This window comes from Lepidothrix coronata, unplaced genomic scaffold (assembly GCF_001604755.1).
Source record: "Lepidothrix coronata isolate B3197 unplaced genomic scaffold, Lepidothrix_coronata-1.0 Scaffold52, whole genome shotgun sequence".
In the NCBI taxonomy this organism is placed as follows: domain Eukaryota; kingdom Metazoa; phylum Chordata; class Aves; order Passeriformes; family Pipridae; genus Lepidothrix; species Lepidothrix coronata.
In genome coordinates this window covers 4,967,935-4,983,417 of record NW_016690232.1, presented here as the reverse complement: position 1 = coordinate 4,983,417, position 15,483 = coordinate 4,967,935, and the positions used below count along the sequence as shown (strand labels likewise).

General features: G+C 53.0%; 1 protein-coding gene across 4 annotated transcripts in view; it reads right to left on the bottom strand.

The window, feature by feature from the left end:
- Positions 1-15,483, bottom strand: part of ASTN1 (astrotactin 1) — a 59,274-nt gene that overhangs the window by 15,865 nt on the left and 27,926 nt on the right. For all 4 annotated transcript variants that reach the window (XM_017815905.1, XM_017815903.1, XM_017815902.1 and 1 more), the window contains exons 8-16: positions 15,358-15,442; positions 7,507-7,581; positions 6,904-7,041; positions 6,435-6,585; positions 5,592-5,758; positions 5,281-5,475; positions 4,851-4,978; positions 2,565-2,669; positions 2,199-2,387 (exon numbers count right to left, since the gene is read on the bottom strand). In XM_017815905.1, the coding sequence (XP_017671394.1) occupies positions 2,199-2,387; positions 2,565-2,669; positions 4,851-4,978; positions 5,281-5,475; positions 5,592-5,758; positions 6,435-6,585; positions 6,904-7,041; positions 7,507-7,581; positions 15,358-15,442 (1,233 nt within the window). The remainder of the gene's footprint in view (positions 1-2,198; positions 2,388-2,564; positions 2,670-4,850; positions 4,979-5,280; positions 5,476-5,591; positions 5,759-6,434; positions 6,586-6,903; positions 7,042-7,506; positions 7,582-15,357; positions 15,443-15,483) is intronic.

The following is a 15,483-nucleotide window of genomic DNA, read 5'->3' as shown; positions in this document are numbered from 1 at the left end:
GGGCCAGCATCCTAAGGCCTGGAGGTCTCCCCAAATCCCACTAATCCACCGTAGGAAATGGAGATGGGAAGCAGATGCTGCCAACCCTCAGGTTACCGTGAAATGCAACCAGCTCGGAAAAAAAGTTGCAGCAGGAAAGCAGTGCCATGGTTTATGCCTTTCCCAGCTCCACGCAGAGATGCCTGACACTGGTGCCACTGTGCTCCCAACACACAGGGCAGTGAGCCAGACCCTGCACTCAGTGGGCTTTTCTCCAGCATTCTCATGGCAGGAAATATTTTGGCACAAGGGGAAAATCGTTGGCCCAGAAGTCAAGAAGGGAGGACCTGTCCATCACTGCTGTGCCCTGGGGAGCATCGTCCTGCACTTTTCACACAAAATCCCTGCTAAAGGATAACCCTGGCTTTACACAGAAGAAAGAGGGGCCTAGAGGGGCCATTGAGGATGGTCAGTGGGGGTGGGGGAAGCTGAAGGATGCCCAGGCAAAGCCTCGCCCCTGGAGCAGGCTCAGGCCATCGCTAGTGGTGGTTTGGTACAGGCTGGCTGCTGTGGGGAGCCACCATGGAGCACATCCGTGGCTCAATAGGAAAATCTTCCTATAGCAAGGATTCGCAGATAAATGGGTCAGCACTAGCCCATCTTTGAGACTCCTGCAAAGGAAACAAAGCTTTTAAACAAAACCAGGATACAAAAGTGTTGCTCTGCTCCCCCAGCAAGCTTTGGATCACTTTGAGTTGGCTGTGGATTGCAGCTTAGCAGGCACTGAGGGAAAGCAGAGGAACCAGGGAATGATTTGTCTCTTGCAATTTCTCAATCGATATCCAGCTCCTGACGTTTGCAAACAAAAAGCAAAGGAGGGAAAGTGGCAGGTGCCAGAGTGAAACTGAAATGTGATATTGTGGGTGGAAAAAGACTGCCAGACCTGAAAAGCCTCCAAGCAGGAAAATCAAAGAGGAGGAAATTGCAGGAGAAAAAAAAAGAAAAAGAAGCACTTGCAATCAAAAGATGCTACATCTGGAGACAGCCCACAGCAAAACAGCAATGGGTCTGTACTCTTCCAGGTGGGCTTGGAAAGAAGTCCAGGCTCCAGGAGGTCTGAGCCCGCAGGATCCAGACTCAGGCTTTGAAAGAAGCCCTTCCCACACAAGAGCCCTGGGGAGAAAACAAATGTCTCCGTGGCTGGGGCACAGCAAGGGCAGCACTGCAGGCTGGTGCCAATACTGAGAACTAGGAAGTTTTGTGATGGAAACGATGTTTCGGTCACGGTGCCTGTGAGCTCCGAGCTCACGCTGCCCACACCCGACAGCTCCCGTGCACCGGCAGCAACCAAAGGTCGCCTAAAAAGCAGCAGCTCTGCTCAGAATCCCCTGTGTCCAGGTTTGGGAGCTGGCTCTTGCTTGCTGCCCAAGCCTGGATGTTGCAAAACAATGTCCCCCACACAGGCAGCATAGCGCCTGCAGGCGGCAGTGCAAGAGATCATAGAATCCTAGAATGGTTTGAGTTGGAAGGGACCTTACAGATTATTTCATTCCAACCTCCCTACCATGGGCAGGGACACCTTCCACTGGACCAGGTTGCCCGTGGTCCTGGGGACAGGTGGCAGCAGGCAGGCCTTAGGCTGCCTCAGCTTTTGTAAAGCTCGCATCCAAACCAGCCATCAGCTCTTCTACTGGGGATCCATCAGAGCTCACTGCAGCGAGGGCACCGAAGGGGATGCAGCAGTGCCAGATGCCCTCTGCACCACGAGGAATCTCCCAGTTCCTACCTGGTTTCCAGGCATTAAAAGCACGGCACTGACAGCCCAGGAGAAGGGAATACATTAAACAGAGAAAAGTCAGGCTGTGGGATGCAAGTGGAAGAGAGCAGATATGGAGGAGACAAAAGGAAGGAAGGAACAGGATTAAAGACAAACAACAGTTAAGTCCAGAACCAGGCAGGATGGCTTGGTGGGATTAGTGCACTCATCTTTCATCTCCCTGGGGATGTGGGTATTGATCTTTCTTTATGGCCCAGATCAGTGCCTGCTGCAATCCACGGGAGTCCTTCGCCTGGCTTCCAAGGGTGAGAGAGCAGGGTGTAAATAACGTGGTGAGATGGGACAGGCTGGGTGCTTTCCTTGCTATGCTGAAAGCAAAGTGAGCTTTTCAATCCCATGGGGTGTTGTAGAAATCCTTTCTGGGGACCAGCAGGGCTCCTACCTTTGCTGATGTCCTCGTACTCCAGCCAGAGCTGCCGCTGGACCTGCCTGTTGGGATACCAGATGGAGCAGGACTCCTCAAAGCCATACACTGCCTCCTGGATGTAGTGGTTGCCAAACTGGTCCAGCAGTGCCACAAAATCTCCACGGGAGGTGGCCCCATCCAGGGAGTGGAGGGCATTGCTGAAGGCTGGGAAGGAGAAGAGATGGAGGAGATGCTCAGATCCCAGAGTACACCAAGCCCTTATCACCTCCCTACACACTTGTGATGGGCAACCGACCCCTGAGCCCATCACCTGCCAGCAGAAAGCTATGTATCCTCTTGCCACTCCTTTTTCCCCCATTCCCCCCATCCCCACATGCTTACACTGGGAGATGGTCATCTGGTTGAGCCGGACGTGGTACATTACAGACTGCACCTTCCAGTGCTGCAAGAGAGGGTACCCGGACACCTCGCTGAAGTTCACCATCCCTGCCAGAGAAAGGACATGGGGGCTCAGTGCCACTGCCCGGGGATGACTCTCCCTGGGAATGGTTGCACCCCTTCATACCTGGGGCAATGCAGCCAGCAGGGTGGGAAGAAGCCAGGGAAAAGGGTTGTTCACACACCATGGTCCCCCCCAGGGAAGCATTCAGAGCTGAGGGTCAGCTGCTCCCCAGCAATTAAAATGATGGCTTTGAAGGAACACACGTAGGCTCGTTTCATCCTGCCGTCCGGGGCTCTGCGGCGGCAGATAACGAGCCTCCTCCTGCATCCCCTCCTGCTTCCTTCCTGGTGCCTGCTCCCAAGGCATGCCCAGGTGTGCTAATTATTTCACTAATGAGAGCTGCGCTTTTTAATGAGCTGTTTGCAGGCCTGGGAACGGTCACCGTCACGCCACGTGTACCCAAGTGCAAACAGCCAAGGGGCCTTGGGTCCCTTTCGGCTGGGACTGAGCTGAGTGGGCACAGATGGACAGGGGAAATCTGCAGAGTTGATGCTGAGGTTCCCCCAGGACATTACAGCAATACTGGGGCTGAGCAGGACCCAGGGTTTGTCCTTCTCCAGCCGTTTGTCATTCTTCAGCCATTTAACTGTGAGCTACAGAAGGCAGAAATTCATGGAGAACAGGGCTGGGCGGCCACTTACTTCTGCCCAAGGCACGTGGCAGCTCAGCTTCCATGAGCAGAGGGACAGAGAGGCCACTGAGCCTCAGACAGAGGCCCAGAAAGGGAACTCAAGGGTAATCGTGGCTCTGACTTTGGTGACCTGGGTGTGGCACACGAGGATGCCGGGACACGGCCACCTCCTCCCTCACAGCTCCGCTTGGCAGCAAAGTAGCAACTTTGCTGCTAAACAGGCACCCAGCAGGAGTTCAGGAGGATAACGGCAGGCATCCCCCCCTCTAACAAGAACTGAAGGCAGAGGATAAGCAGGATAAGATCCTTTGCCTTCCAGCGCCTCTCTCTCTTCAGTGCTGGCTGCTCCCGACAGCTTCAAAGCCTTGCTCTTTCCTGCAAAGTGTTTATGCAAAAACAGTCCTTCCTTACTCAGCAGCTCTGCCTCTCGTGTATTCACAGCGATATCCAGATCTGCTTCTGACAAGCAGAGAATATTTTACCTCTTTTCCTTTTTTTTTTTTTTGCCTTAATCAGCCACAAAGCCAGCAGAGCGGTGGGAAATGAATAGGATAATTTACTGGCTTCTGCCTCCCCAGCGTAATTGCCAGCAAAGTCCTGCTCCCACTGACACTGCTGATGATGCTGGGATTGTGGAGGCAGTGCCTTCCTTACATCCGTGTACCCATGTTACAGGCAAGAGAATCTCACTGGGATGCAGGTGTCCTCCAGCACCTCCAAACAGGGATGAGCATCCCCATGGAAGCAGGAGTGACCCACCCACACAGCTCTCTTGGGGTAGCTCAGCACTCAAGACCCAGTGGCACTCTCCCCTCTGCCTGAATCTGCCTGCATACACACCCCTACATTTCCATGCACCCTGTTAGGGTAACCAGTGTCCATTGGACCCTGGGTGCAGCCCATGGGTGCTTCCCAAAATCCTGGAAGCTCTGCCAAACAAAGCAAAAGCAGGAGGTCTTGTATGAGACCAAAACACCTCATTAACCATATCCTTTCCTTAGTGGCTCCTCAATGCCCTGAGCCATTTCAGCCAACAGCAACAAACACCAAGGAAACAAGGGCTATTTTAGGGGTTCTGGCAACTTGCTGGAAGAAAGGTAAATCCTTGAAGGCAGTCTAGGAATCCATGATAACCCTGTTGCTCGTGGCCCACAATGCTCTGGCAGAGCAAACCAAAACACTTCAATTTGGTGGCAGCAGGCTTTGAATGTTTGTTACATGGGCAAAGAAATCAAATTAAAGGTAGCTGGAAAACTTTTTCTGCCTTGAAAAAGAAAAGAAAAAATACTTTTTGCAAATGCCCCAAATATTCAATGGATGGTTGAGCTTTTACACCACACAATTAATTTGCAGCCTTTGCCTCTCCTTCATTTTTAATGCCTTTGTTTTATCACTGCTGCTGTTGCTGCAGGTGAGCCTGGGATGCTAAAGCCTGACTAGATATATCCTCTAGGAGATGTATCTCCTGGGAGATTTAGGGGCTCTAGCTGGGCATGCTGGCAGCTGGGAGAGGTGTGGGGCTGGACCCACTCACCGGTGAGGAACTCAGGGTCAGGTGTGGGGTCAGAGAGCTCCTCTTGGCACTGGTTCTCCAAGGGCACCGTGGCCACCACCAGCCCATCTGGCAGCTGCTGCTCCAGGCCCCGGGCAAAGTTGTTCTGCCTGGAAGTTAATCACAGAGAGGAGGGCAGGGTTGGAGGACAGGAGAAATGCCTGGGATCATCCCCACCAGCCGGTGACCCATCCCAAAAAAACACCTGGCATGAAGCCTTTCCTTCAGGCACAGATTACAGAGGTGTCTACTCTTGATGGAAAGCATCAGATGTGCTCTCTCCACCAGCCCTTCCATCTCCTGCAAAGTTTGGCCAGACATGGACGGACCAGGCTCCTTACCATGCCTTCTTCTTGGAGAGGATGGTGAGGTCTGACCCTGCTGGGGTCACCTCCCCACCTCCCCAGCTCACCTGAACGTCCCTTTGAGCACCTGCCCTGGTGCCACCTCCTTGGAGTGGTTGTTGTAGCCATAGAAGATCTCCCCAAAGAGTGTCTGGTTCATGGGCAGCTCGCGGGGCTCCCCGCAGTCCCCCGCCTCGGGGCACGACTCCGAGATGAGCTGGCATGACCGCCCGTCCGTGCCCAGCTTGTAGTCCTCAATGCACCTGGGAAGCCAGCACAGGGCCCACCATCAGCTGCAGCCCCCCTCCATGCCAACCCTAGGAGATCAGGGTGGCAGCAGCCAGGTACAGCAGCACCTTGTGGGTGCTGGGTCACTCACCCACAGAACATGAGGATGTTGTAGAGCAGGGGGTCTTCGGGCAGAGGGACCATCTGCTGCAGGCACAGCTGCTCGCAGCCCCCATTGAAGCCATCGGAGCAGTCCACGCCGACGTGACGGTCGTAGCAGCCCGTGCCGTCCTTCATGGGGCTCAGTCCCGTCGGGCACTGGCAGGGGTGGGGGAAGCAAGAGGTGAAACCCCCAGGGAAATCTGGCCCTGGGGCTGAGGCAGAGGGGAGTGTTGCTCTCCATTGGACACTGCAGCAGGAGCAGTGCTCGGAGGCTGCGGGGCAGACAGCAGCACCACCACCCACAGCTCTAGGTATTCCTCCTGCACCACAGCCTCTCTGCAGCCCTGGAGAGTGTATCCTCCAAAGTGAGAGCCCCCCAAGCCATGCCTCACCAAAGTAATGTGCTGGCATCAACTCCACACACCAGCACAGAGCTCCAGTGACCACCAAAGCAATGCTGCCCTTTCCAAGCCCACTGTCTGCCCCACACTCACAGCCTCTCCATCCCAATGCCCAGCACTGGTGGCATCACAGCAGGGCACCCCAGTCCCACAAGCCCCTCCGTTTTGGGACAGAGCAGCTGTGGTGGTGACAGGGGACACACGTGAGTGATGTGGGACCTCCCAGAGAGCCAACAAGCAGATGGACTCTCTCTCCCTCATGTGTGCATGCAGCAACAAAGGAGATGCCAACCCAAAAACATCTTCTTGCTACGAAATCAACCCCAAAATATCCGTCCCAAAGTGATGGTAAGGGAGGAAGGATTTCCTTTCTGCCCTCCCCCTCCTTGCTCACACCAAAGGAGATTCCAGGTCCCCAGGGGGCCACGCACCACACAGCCCGTCGAGTCCAGCTTGCGGTCCGAGATGCAGCGGAAGTTCTTGCTGCAGCCCCCATTGTCCCGGGAGCAGTCACGGACAGGGCCGAAGGAGTCAAGGAGGACCTCCAGGCTGTCAAAGGAGGAGGAGGTCATCAGCTCTTCCCTGTGAGGAGGAGAAGGAGATGTGTCACTGCTCCGATGAGACGTTGTGAACATGTGCATGACCGTGGCTGCTGCGTGGGTTTTTCCAGAGCTCAGGTTTCCCTCGGGCTGACAGTGAACTGGATGGCAGCCAGGCTTTTAGAGGGATGCAGGAGCTACTGAGATGATTGGAGGTACCTCCAATGGCTCAACTTTACAGGTACCAAAGCGGGGCAGCTTAAAGGATGTACTAATCTCCACCTGCAAAACGTGGGATGGGGATCTCAGCTCTGTTTGCTGAAACTCCTCCTAAACTCCATCATCCTGCCATTGCACCTACCTGACCTCCACTGCATCCTCCATCACTGTCATGTCCGTCTTACATTTGGCTGAGGGGTTGATGGCCAGCTCAGCTGGTGGGATGACGAAGCTCTTGCTCAGGGGCAGCCACATGCCTTCCCCCAGGGTATAGGTGAACCTGCCAGGGAGAGCAGCAAAGGCTGGCAAGGAGGGAAATGCTGAGCCTGGAGGGCTGTCTCTGCCCAAAACCAAGCCCTTGAACCTCCCCACTGCCCTGCAGGGATGCCAGCCTGAACAAAGGTGGATGGGCAGGCTAAAGAGAGGTGGCTTCTCCAAATGCACCCAAACGACCACCAAAAATCACATGCAACTTAGGTAATACATAAAAAAATAAAGGCACTTTCATTTTTTCAGTAGAAATCCTCCTGCAGAGCCTAAACCTCGCTCTCACTGTGAATAGAGAGAAGGAACTGACTGCTGGGCATCCAGCATCCCACACTTCCCAGCCATACTCACATGTCCCCAGGAGGTGGCACAGGACAGCTGTGCTCAGCCCTGCCAGCTGGGCTACCTGCACGCCTGTATGCCCTGGGTCATATTTTAAGCCCCAAAATGTGCTGACTGAGTTGCCTTTGCCACTTACCGAAAAATCTTGTCAGATGGCTGCTCGCCCAGCACCAAGTCAAAGCCACGCTGGAAAATGGTGTATGGCCAGGGCCTGGAAAAGAAACCCAGGAGCATCACACTGATATTGTGCCCCCACTGCTGCTCAGAGCCCAAAATGCTTTCCCTGCATAGCCCCCAGCACACACGCATAAAACGACTCAAACAAAGTCAGGACAATGGGATAAAACAGCCCCTCATTCAAGATCTTAATCTTGGAGTCCCTATAACATCAGATCCTCACACCAGCCCCAACCTGCCAATGGTGCAGAAGTGTATCGCATCCATTATTTTGGAGTACAGTGCACTCCAGACATCCCTGCATCCCTGTGTGCCTGTTCCTGTTTTAGGGGTTTGCATCACAGCTATTGAATTGCTAATAAAAGAAACCCAACTGCAGCTGAACCCTCTCTCTGTGAGGCTTTTCCAAGGGAGCACGTCAGGTCCGAGTCCACAATTTCACCACCTGCCTTATTCCCCCTGGGTTTCATTGTTCCAGGAGAGGAACTGAGGACGCCTAACAAAGGGGATTGGAAGACAGGCTGGAAGCTTGGAGTCAAGGGGGCAGCCTAGAGAGCTGTTGGCCCCAACTACTCCCTACCTGTTGTTGTAGATACACAGGGTGATGAGCCACCAAGATTTGGTGGCCAGTGCCCTTCAGTGGGACAACCATGGCCATGACACTTCTGGGACGTGCACCCCCAGCATCACAGACCCACTTGCAGACCAAGGCTGACAAGAGACCCAGCTGTGGTGGACTTTGAATCAGGCAACATGAACCCAGCTCCCAAACCCTAAAACTCCAAATCCCCTTTGCAAGAGCTCAGAGCTGGAGAGAGAAAGAGATTTGCCATCCCATCACATCACTGCTGGTAAAATTCAGGGTGAGAGTATCAGGTGCCACCGACAAGCCCGGGGGTTTTCTCCAGAGGCAATTACAGTTTTCCTGCACAAGCACTTTAATTTCTAATCCGGGGTTACTTCAGCAGGGACAAAAATAATAATAACAAAAGAAAAAAAATCCTGATTGCAGGATTACAGCGTGCCGTCTCATTTCCTCGCTGGGATACAATGCCGTTTTCCCGTCCGGTCGGCTGGGAGCGGGGGATTACATTCAGCCCGCAGATCCGATTGCCCTGAATGAGGTCAGCCTCGTCCAGAAAGAGATGTGCTCCTTGTGTCTTCAGCAACACCTTGAATGCTTCACGCCTCCGCCTTCCAGCGCTCCCGCAGATGGGTTTTATTCTTGCTTCTGAGGAGCACGTGGGGCCGGGAACAAAAGCCAAGGCAAGGTATTGTTCCGCATCAACTCGGGCAGAAAAGCGGTTGTGAGGAGCTGCTCTTGGCTTGCAGCAGGGCTCAGCACTGGGGCAGGTGCTGCAGGGACACGGTGGCTGCTGCACCTCTGTCAGGTGACACATCTGGCGGCCCATGGAAGTCAAGACATCCAGGACATGCAGCCAGTGTGTCTGGACCCACCTGGGAGATCAAAATCAGCAGCCATGTTGTGTCCACCCAGGGTGCAACTTCCAACTGTGGCTAAAATTCTTGAGGTCATGGAATCATAGAATGGTTTGGAAGGGATCTTAAAGATCATCTCATTGCAGCCCCCTGCCATGGGCAGGGACACCTTCCACTACACCAGGTTGCTCCAAATCCCATCTAACCTGTACTTGAATTCTTCCAGGGATGGGGCAACCACAGCTTCTCTGGGCAACCTGTGCCAGGGCCTCACCACCTTCACAGGAAAGAATTTCTTCCGGATGTGTAATCAAACTTGCCCTCTGTCACTTTGAACCCATTCCCTCTTGTCCTATTCCTACCTACTCTTGCAAAATGCAGTGATGGCTTTGAGATGGGGAAAAGGTTTCCATGCTCCAGAAAGGGACTGTGTGGCATCTCCCTAGCCTGCCCCACTCAGTCTTTACTTGGGGTCAAAAAAAGCCCATTAAAAATAATGTTCAGCCTTTAGCTACATGTCTACCTGGCAGGGGAGACCCAGTGTTGCCAGGCACCATTGGATCTGGGAGGACATGATACCTTCTGTGGGTAAGCCCTGAAAGGTCCTCCACACAAGAATTCCAGCTCAACAGGAGACACTTATCCATCCTCATCTCTGAGGAAGCTCTCCAGGAGCTCAGTGATGACATTTCCACCCACACGCTCTTGTTGACTTGTACCTTCTGTTGCAGAGGATGGGGTGGCATCTGCTCTCCCAGGCACACCTCACCCCCTCCATTTCCGCCTCTTGCCCCCTGTGCCTCTGCTGCTGTTTCACCTCCTCCTTCCTCTCCCATGCACGTGAGTGTGTCCCCACGTGCCTGTCTCCCTCCCTGCTTTCTGTGATCACTTGCTTGGTTTTTATTGTTCTCGGTGGGTATTTTGGTTGTGTGGTCTTCAGAGCTCACAGGGGAAAGTGGGACTGATCAGCAGCCCTGCAGATGATCAGGTTGGATTAAACGGGCCAGAAACAACAGCTCTCGTCCCCCTGGCAAGCCTTGGCATTCAGGCAGGCACCTGAAACAACAAAACCCGGGGCAGCTGAGAACCAGAAACTCCTCATGCTCAGTGAGCAAGTTCCCATGGCCAAAGCGCTGCCAGTGCATCCCCAAGACAATTTTCAGGCCTCTTGGCTTTTTCCAGATGGACCCTCAGCTATGCTTTGCTCCACATCTGGGCTTGAGTGGAAGCTCAAGAAATTCTGGCTAAGCCTTCCAAACCTGTTGCTGCTGGTGATGCTTTGAACCACCTCTACAGGCCCCTGGCCATGCTCAAATTGCAGTCCCAAGGGGCCAAGGCCAGACTGACTTCTAGCATCGAGAACTGTGCTCCTGCTTGTTTGTGCTCCCTGCAAAATCCTTCCAGAGAAGATGGGTGGGATGGAGAATTAAAGCCTGGCACTAGCAGGATGTGACTGCCATGAACTAACCTGGAGCAGCTGGTTTGAGGGGAGCTGTCAGGAGGTCGGAGGGGCTGCAGGAGAGGGTCTTTGCAGAAGGCACAAGTCGCTGCACGTGAGCGTGGCTGAAATGCCACTGGAGGAGAAGGTGGTTGGCTGTCACACACTGAAATAGGTGACCACACATTTGGCTCCCTGATCCTCCGTACTCCTGGGGGTTTCCAACCAGGGCCATGCCAAACCCCATCATGGCACCTAAGCACCAGCTCCAAGTGTGTGCTGGGAGAGAGTGCCGTGGACAAAATGGTCCCCCACATCCCTTCACTGGCAGCTCAGGAGTTCAAGCCCAGGGAGAAAAGACCAGAGCATCCCCACAGCTGCTGCACCCCTCCTGCATGCCAGACCCCAAAGGGGGGACCCATGAAGACCCAACACCACCCTGGTGGGGGAAGAGCAGAGAGCAGATGTGACACAAGCACTGAGCTGCCCACTTCTCCCACCGGTGATGCCTGTTGTGGCTCCTCCCCAACTTCGCTTTGCTTTGCAACAGCTTTGCTTGGGCTTCAGCTGCCGATGCTTCTCCCCTTCCGAGCTCCCCACCCCCTGCCATCCCTTGGAAGCAGGGCTTTATTAAAAATGCTAATGCCGGCACTTTCTCCCTGGGCTGCCCATAAATCTGCGAGGAGAATGAGGCGGGAGGAGGAGGCGGATGGGTGGTTTGGTGAAAGGATCTGAAAGAAAGAGGAGCTTTTTATCTGGCTGTCCTTCAAGCTTGCAAAGCCGAGGCACACAGCAGGGAATGGAGAGAGGCAAAAAAAAAAAAAAAAAGAGAGAGAGAGAGAAAAAGGGGTGGGGGAAAAAAAAGAAAAAGAGGAAGACTTTAAGCAGGAAAAGTGCTGTCCTTGTCACTTCAGTGTGTCCCTGGCTCCTCTGTGGGGTGGGGAGTGGATGATGTGTGGGGATGGGACAAGAGGAGCAGGTGCATGGGCAGGAAGGGGGATAACTGTGTGCAGAAGAGAAGAGGCATCATGGGGAGGGAGGAGCAGGGGAGGGGAGGTGGGTGAACAGGACATGGGCTACTGCACTAATTTGTGTCCTGTGCTGGAAAAAAACATCTGCAAGGGGGCAGAAGGAGGTAACTTGTCCTGCATGGGAGCAGGGCTGGTGTAGCCCAGTTTGCCAAGCGCTACAAGAGGATGAGAGCACCCAGCCAGATGCATTTGCCTTATAACATTAAACTGGCCTAAAACCTCCCCATGCCAGGCTGAACCCATTAGGAGTTGAAAGAGCACACTGATAAAGACCCTTTAAATGCAGAACATCTTAAATCTCATCAAGGGAGTCTGAAAAGGGCACCCAGGCAAGAACTGCAGGTGGAGAGGGGAAACCATCCATGATGGATCTAAGGGCTGAGATAAATAAGTACAAATGTGGACAGGTAACAGTTTATTAACTAAAGGTAGAATGAGCTGATTTGATCTTTGGCCAAGTCATACCACAAAAAGAACCACAGAAAATGGGTTTGATGAGCAAAGATGAGGCAGACCTGGTTGGATTGCTGGAAACTGCATCCTACTTGGGAAACATTAGAGTAAGAGCCGAAAAGCAGCTAATTAACAATGCATATCAAAGTAGGGAGACAGACTGTGAACACACAAACAGCACCAGACAGATTTGTTTAAAACAGCTGAAGAGCAGCACAGGAAAAAAATAAAAAAAAGGAAGGCAGCTGATCAAATGTATCTGCTACCCATGATCAAAAAGATCTGATTTTTTGAAAAATGGATGAAGATTTAGGGTCTGGATGTGTTGGGTAAGAGAGGCACCGCGGAGGCGTGGAACTCAGTCTGGTACCCAAAATACACACACCACACAAAGCCTCTCCCTGCCATCGCCAATAAAGCACAAAGATGAGCTCGCCTTCATGAGCAAAATTAGATGCTGCTGAGGGAACAGGCACTGAGTCGACTTGTCATCACTGTAAATAAAAACAAACCAACGGCAAAACTGTCTAAACCACAGGGTTGAAATGAGTTTTCAGATAAAAAAGCCACCCTGGGAAAACGGAGGAGGTCATAACCAGAACATGTCGCTCCCAAGCACGCCGAGGGATTTGGCAAAGCCTCCAAGTCCTGCTTTGTTGACCAAGAGCCAACGTGGCTTCTCTGGGGACTGACCTGTGGCAGCAGCACATCACTCCAACATTGGAGGGTTTAGGAGCACATCAGACAAAACAGTGTCAGAAATTATTCAGGCACCTTGGGATGGGGGGAGAGGGCAAAAGACTTCCAGACATCTCCTTCAGGTGAACCTGCAGGCAGCCTTGTCGGGTTAGAGTTGGGAATGAGCTGATGAGTGTGACAAAGACAGCATGGCAGCTCAACCTCCACCCCAAAAAACATAAATACCAGCTTAAAGTTACAAGTTATTCAGTTAAACAGGCTCTGACAAGATGGTTCTGCTGGACTAAAGAGAGTTCATCACAGTCATGACCCTGTGGAGGCCAAGAGTTCACAGGGGACACCATGGACAGGTAGAAGGGATCTCAGCATCACAAGCCCTTGCAGGCAGAGCTGCACCAAGCAGCACCTGGACATCAGAACAGACTACAGAGAAGGAAAAGAACGCTCATTAAACACCAAGCTACCCCAAGCATCATGATGCTTAGTGTGGACATGCTTTCCACAGCCCCTAAAAATAGTGAAAGCTGCAGGCAGGGATGGTGAAGTGTGGTCTCAGCTGCTACCATTTTCTGAAACAAAAACCTGATAAGTTCAAGGAAGAAACACAAAATAACCCCGGTTTCAAGCAGCTCAAGAGAGGAGCTCTCTAAGGATGGTGTTGAAAAAGCCGCAACATTGCAGCATCGGAGCCTTCTTGAGAGCTCAGAGAAGGGCAGGAGGACTTTGACAGCCTCACCATTGTCTGGGGCTGTGTTGCACCTTGGGGAAAAAGAGATCTGCCAAGTTTCTCTGCCCCAAACAGAAAACTATGCTGGAAATACTGCACATAATTTGTCATAGCCAACTTTAGTATACAAGAAGAGACACAAGACAAGCTGTATCCTGGCCAGGTATGAACACTGTTGCAGGAGAAAAGGCTCAGGCATAGCATGGAGAAGGCTCCTGTGGGGGCACTGAGTTGGAGCTGGGTCTGAAAAGCAGCCCCAAATTCCCCAGAGGAACAGAGTGGGTCCTGAGCACCTTTTGGTTTGGCATAGTTGAGACCAAAGCTGGTCTGGAGCTGTGAATGGGTCCAGAGGGCTTCAGGAATGGATTTGCCTTTCCTGCCCTTGGCTTCTCTCCTGCTTGTTACCACCTGTATTTTCTAGCAATTCACCTGAAAGCAGCTTTTTCTCCCCTTTCCCTTAAGATGGTGAAGCAGCTAAATCAGGAAAAAGCTAGAGAAGAGCAATGTGCATGGGAGGAAAAGTGTGAAGCTGCAGATCCACACCCAGGAGCAAAGGAAAAGTAGAGGGGAAGGAAGCAAATGTTTCTCCACACTGCTTATCCATTTTTATTACCTGCCTCAGTGGACAGAGTCATTTGCTACTTTGCTTTTTGCAAGGTGGTGAGTCCAGCGCAGACGGAGGCAGAGGCTGGCACCAAAGCCATTGTGGTCATCAGTGGCCATGGGCTCTTTCCAACCCACCATGAGACACTCCCAAACACAATACATCCTAAAACAGGGAAATCCCTGGCAGGGGGATACCCTCTCCCACACCCCAGACCCCATCACTCAGTGCCTCTTATGAGATGGGCACAAAGGATCTGGGAACATCCCTGTTGGACAACTGTCCTCTCGGGACAAGCAGGACAGGGAGCTGTATTTCTGCCTGTATTTTCCCAACCCAGCAGTGGTACCTTGAAGAGGTTTGGGGACATTCACCACGGCACACAGCACATCCCCAGCACAGGACCGCCTGTGTCCCGAGCATCGCCCTGGCTCAGGGCACTCACAGCAACAACCGCCCTCGTCTCACACAGTGGGTGCTCCACACTGGGCTTAATTGCTAAATTGCCTTTAAAATGATAAAAAACAGAGAGTGGGGGTGGAGACAGAGCAGGGATGCTCTCCCCGGGCCCCCAGTTCAAAGGGACAGAGCCGGGGCCAGCTGGCACAGACAGCCCCCCACCGCTGCCATCCTCCAGCGCAGCCACACCGCGGGGGTGCCGCCAAGCCCAGCCTTTGATGATTTTTCCCTTCCCACTGTGAAGACTAATAACTTCAGAGAGGGTATCCTGACGTGGGCAGGGCCACCGCCGATCCAGCTGCAGCACAGTGAGACAAGGGGGGAAAATGAGGGCTTGGAGGTGCCGGGGCACATGGGATCTCTGGATTTGAGGGTGTTTTGGGTTTCTGCACACTACCTCCAGCCATCCCCAGGAGGCCCCAGCTGCATGTCAGAGACCCATGAGTGTTAAGGACCACCAAATTGCTGCCAAAGCATCAGAAAAACTTCCCTTGGCACTTCCAGGGGTTTAAAGGTGTGGAGCAGACAGCGACTACTCTGTTCCCTCAGCTATGGTATCAAAGCATCTCATTTGCCCAATTTTCAGTGAGGACCTCAGCCTGACCTCAGCTGTCCTCTGATGCCTCACACAGCCAAACCAAAAGCCCCACAAAGTGCAGGATGCCAAGGAGAGTCTTCACACGGGGAGGAGGAACAATCTCCATCTTCTCCAGGGGGTGTTTACTGTAAAACACCACAATGGCCTCTTCTACATCATTTCTGATTATTTCAAAGGATAGAAATCCTCGCCTCCCGCAGACCTGCTGCAGAGCCCAGCCGTGCACTGACCTTACAATTCACCAAGATGCCTGTAACTCTTTCATCCAAGAAGTTTACCACAGCCCTCCTATGCTGATGCTGAAGCCCAGCAGCTTGTGAGGGCAGCCCAAGCCCAGGCGTGCTGTGGAAGGCACACTCACCCCTGGTTCGTTCCCCACTCATTCCGGATGCAGAGGTGCTTGTGCACGGGGTCCTTCATGTATCCTTCATAGCAGAGACACTCACCTACAGAGAAAGGGGGGGACATGAGGGATATGGGAGGACAA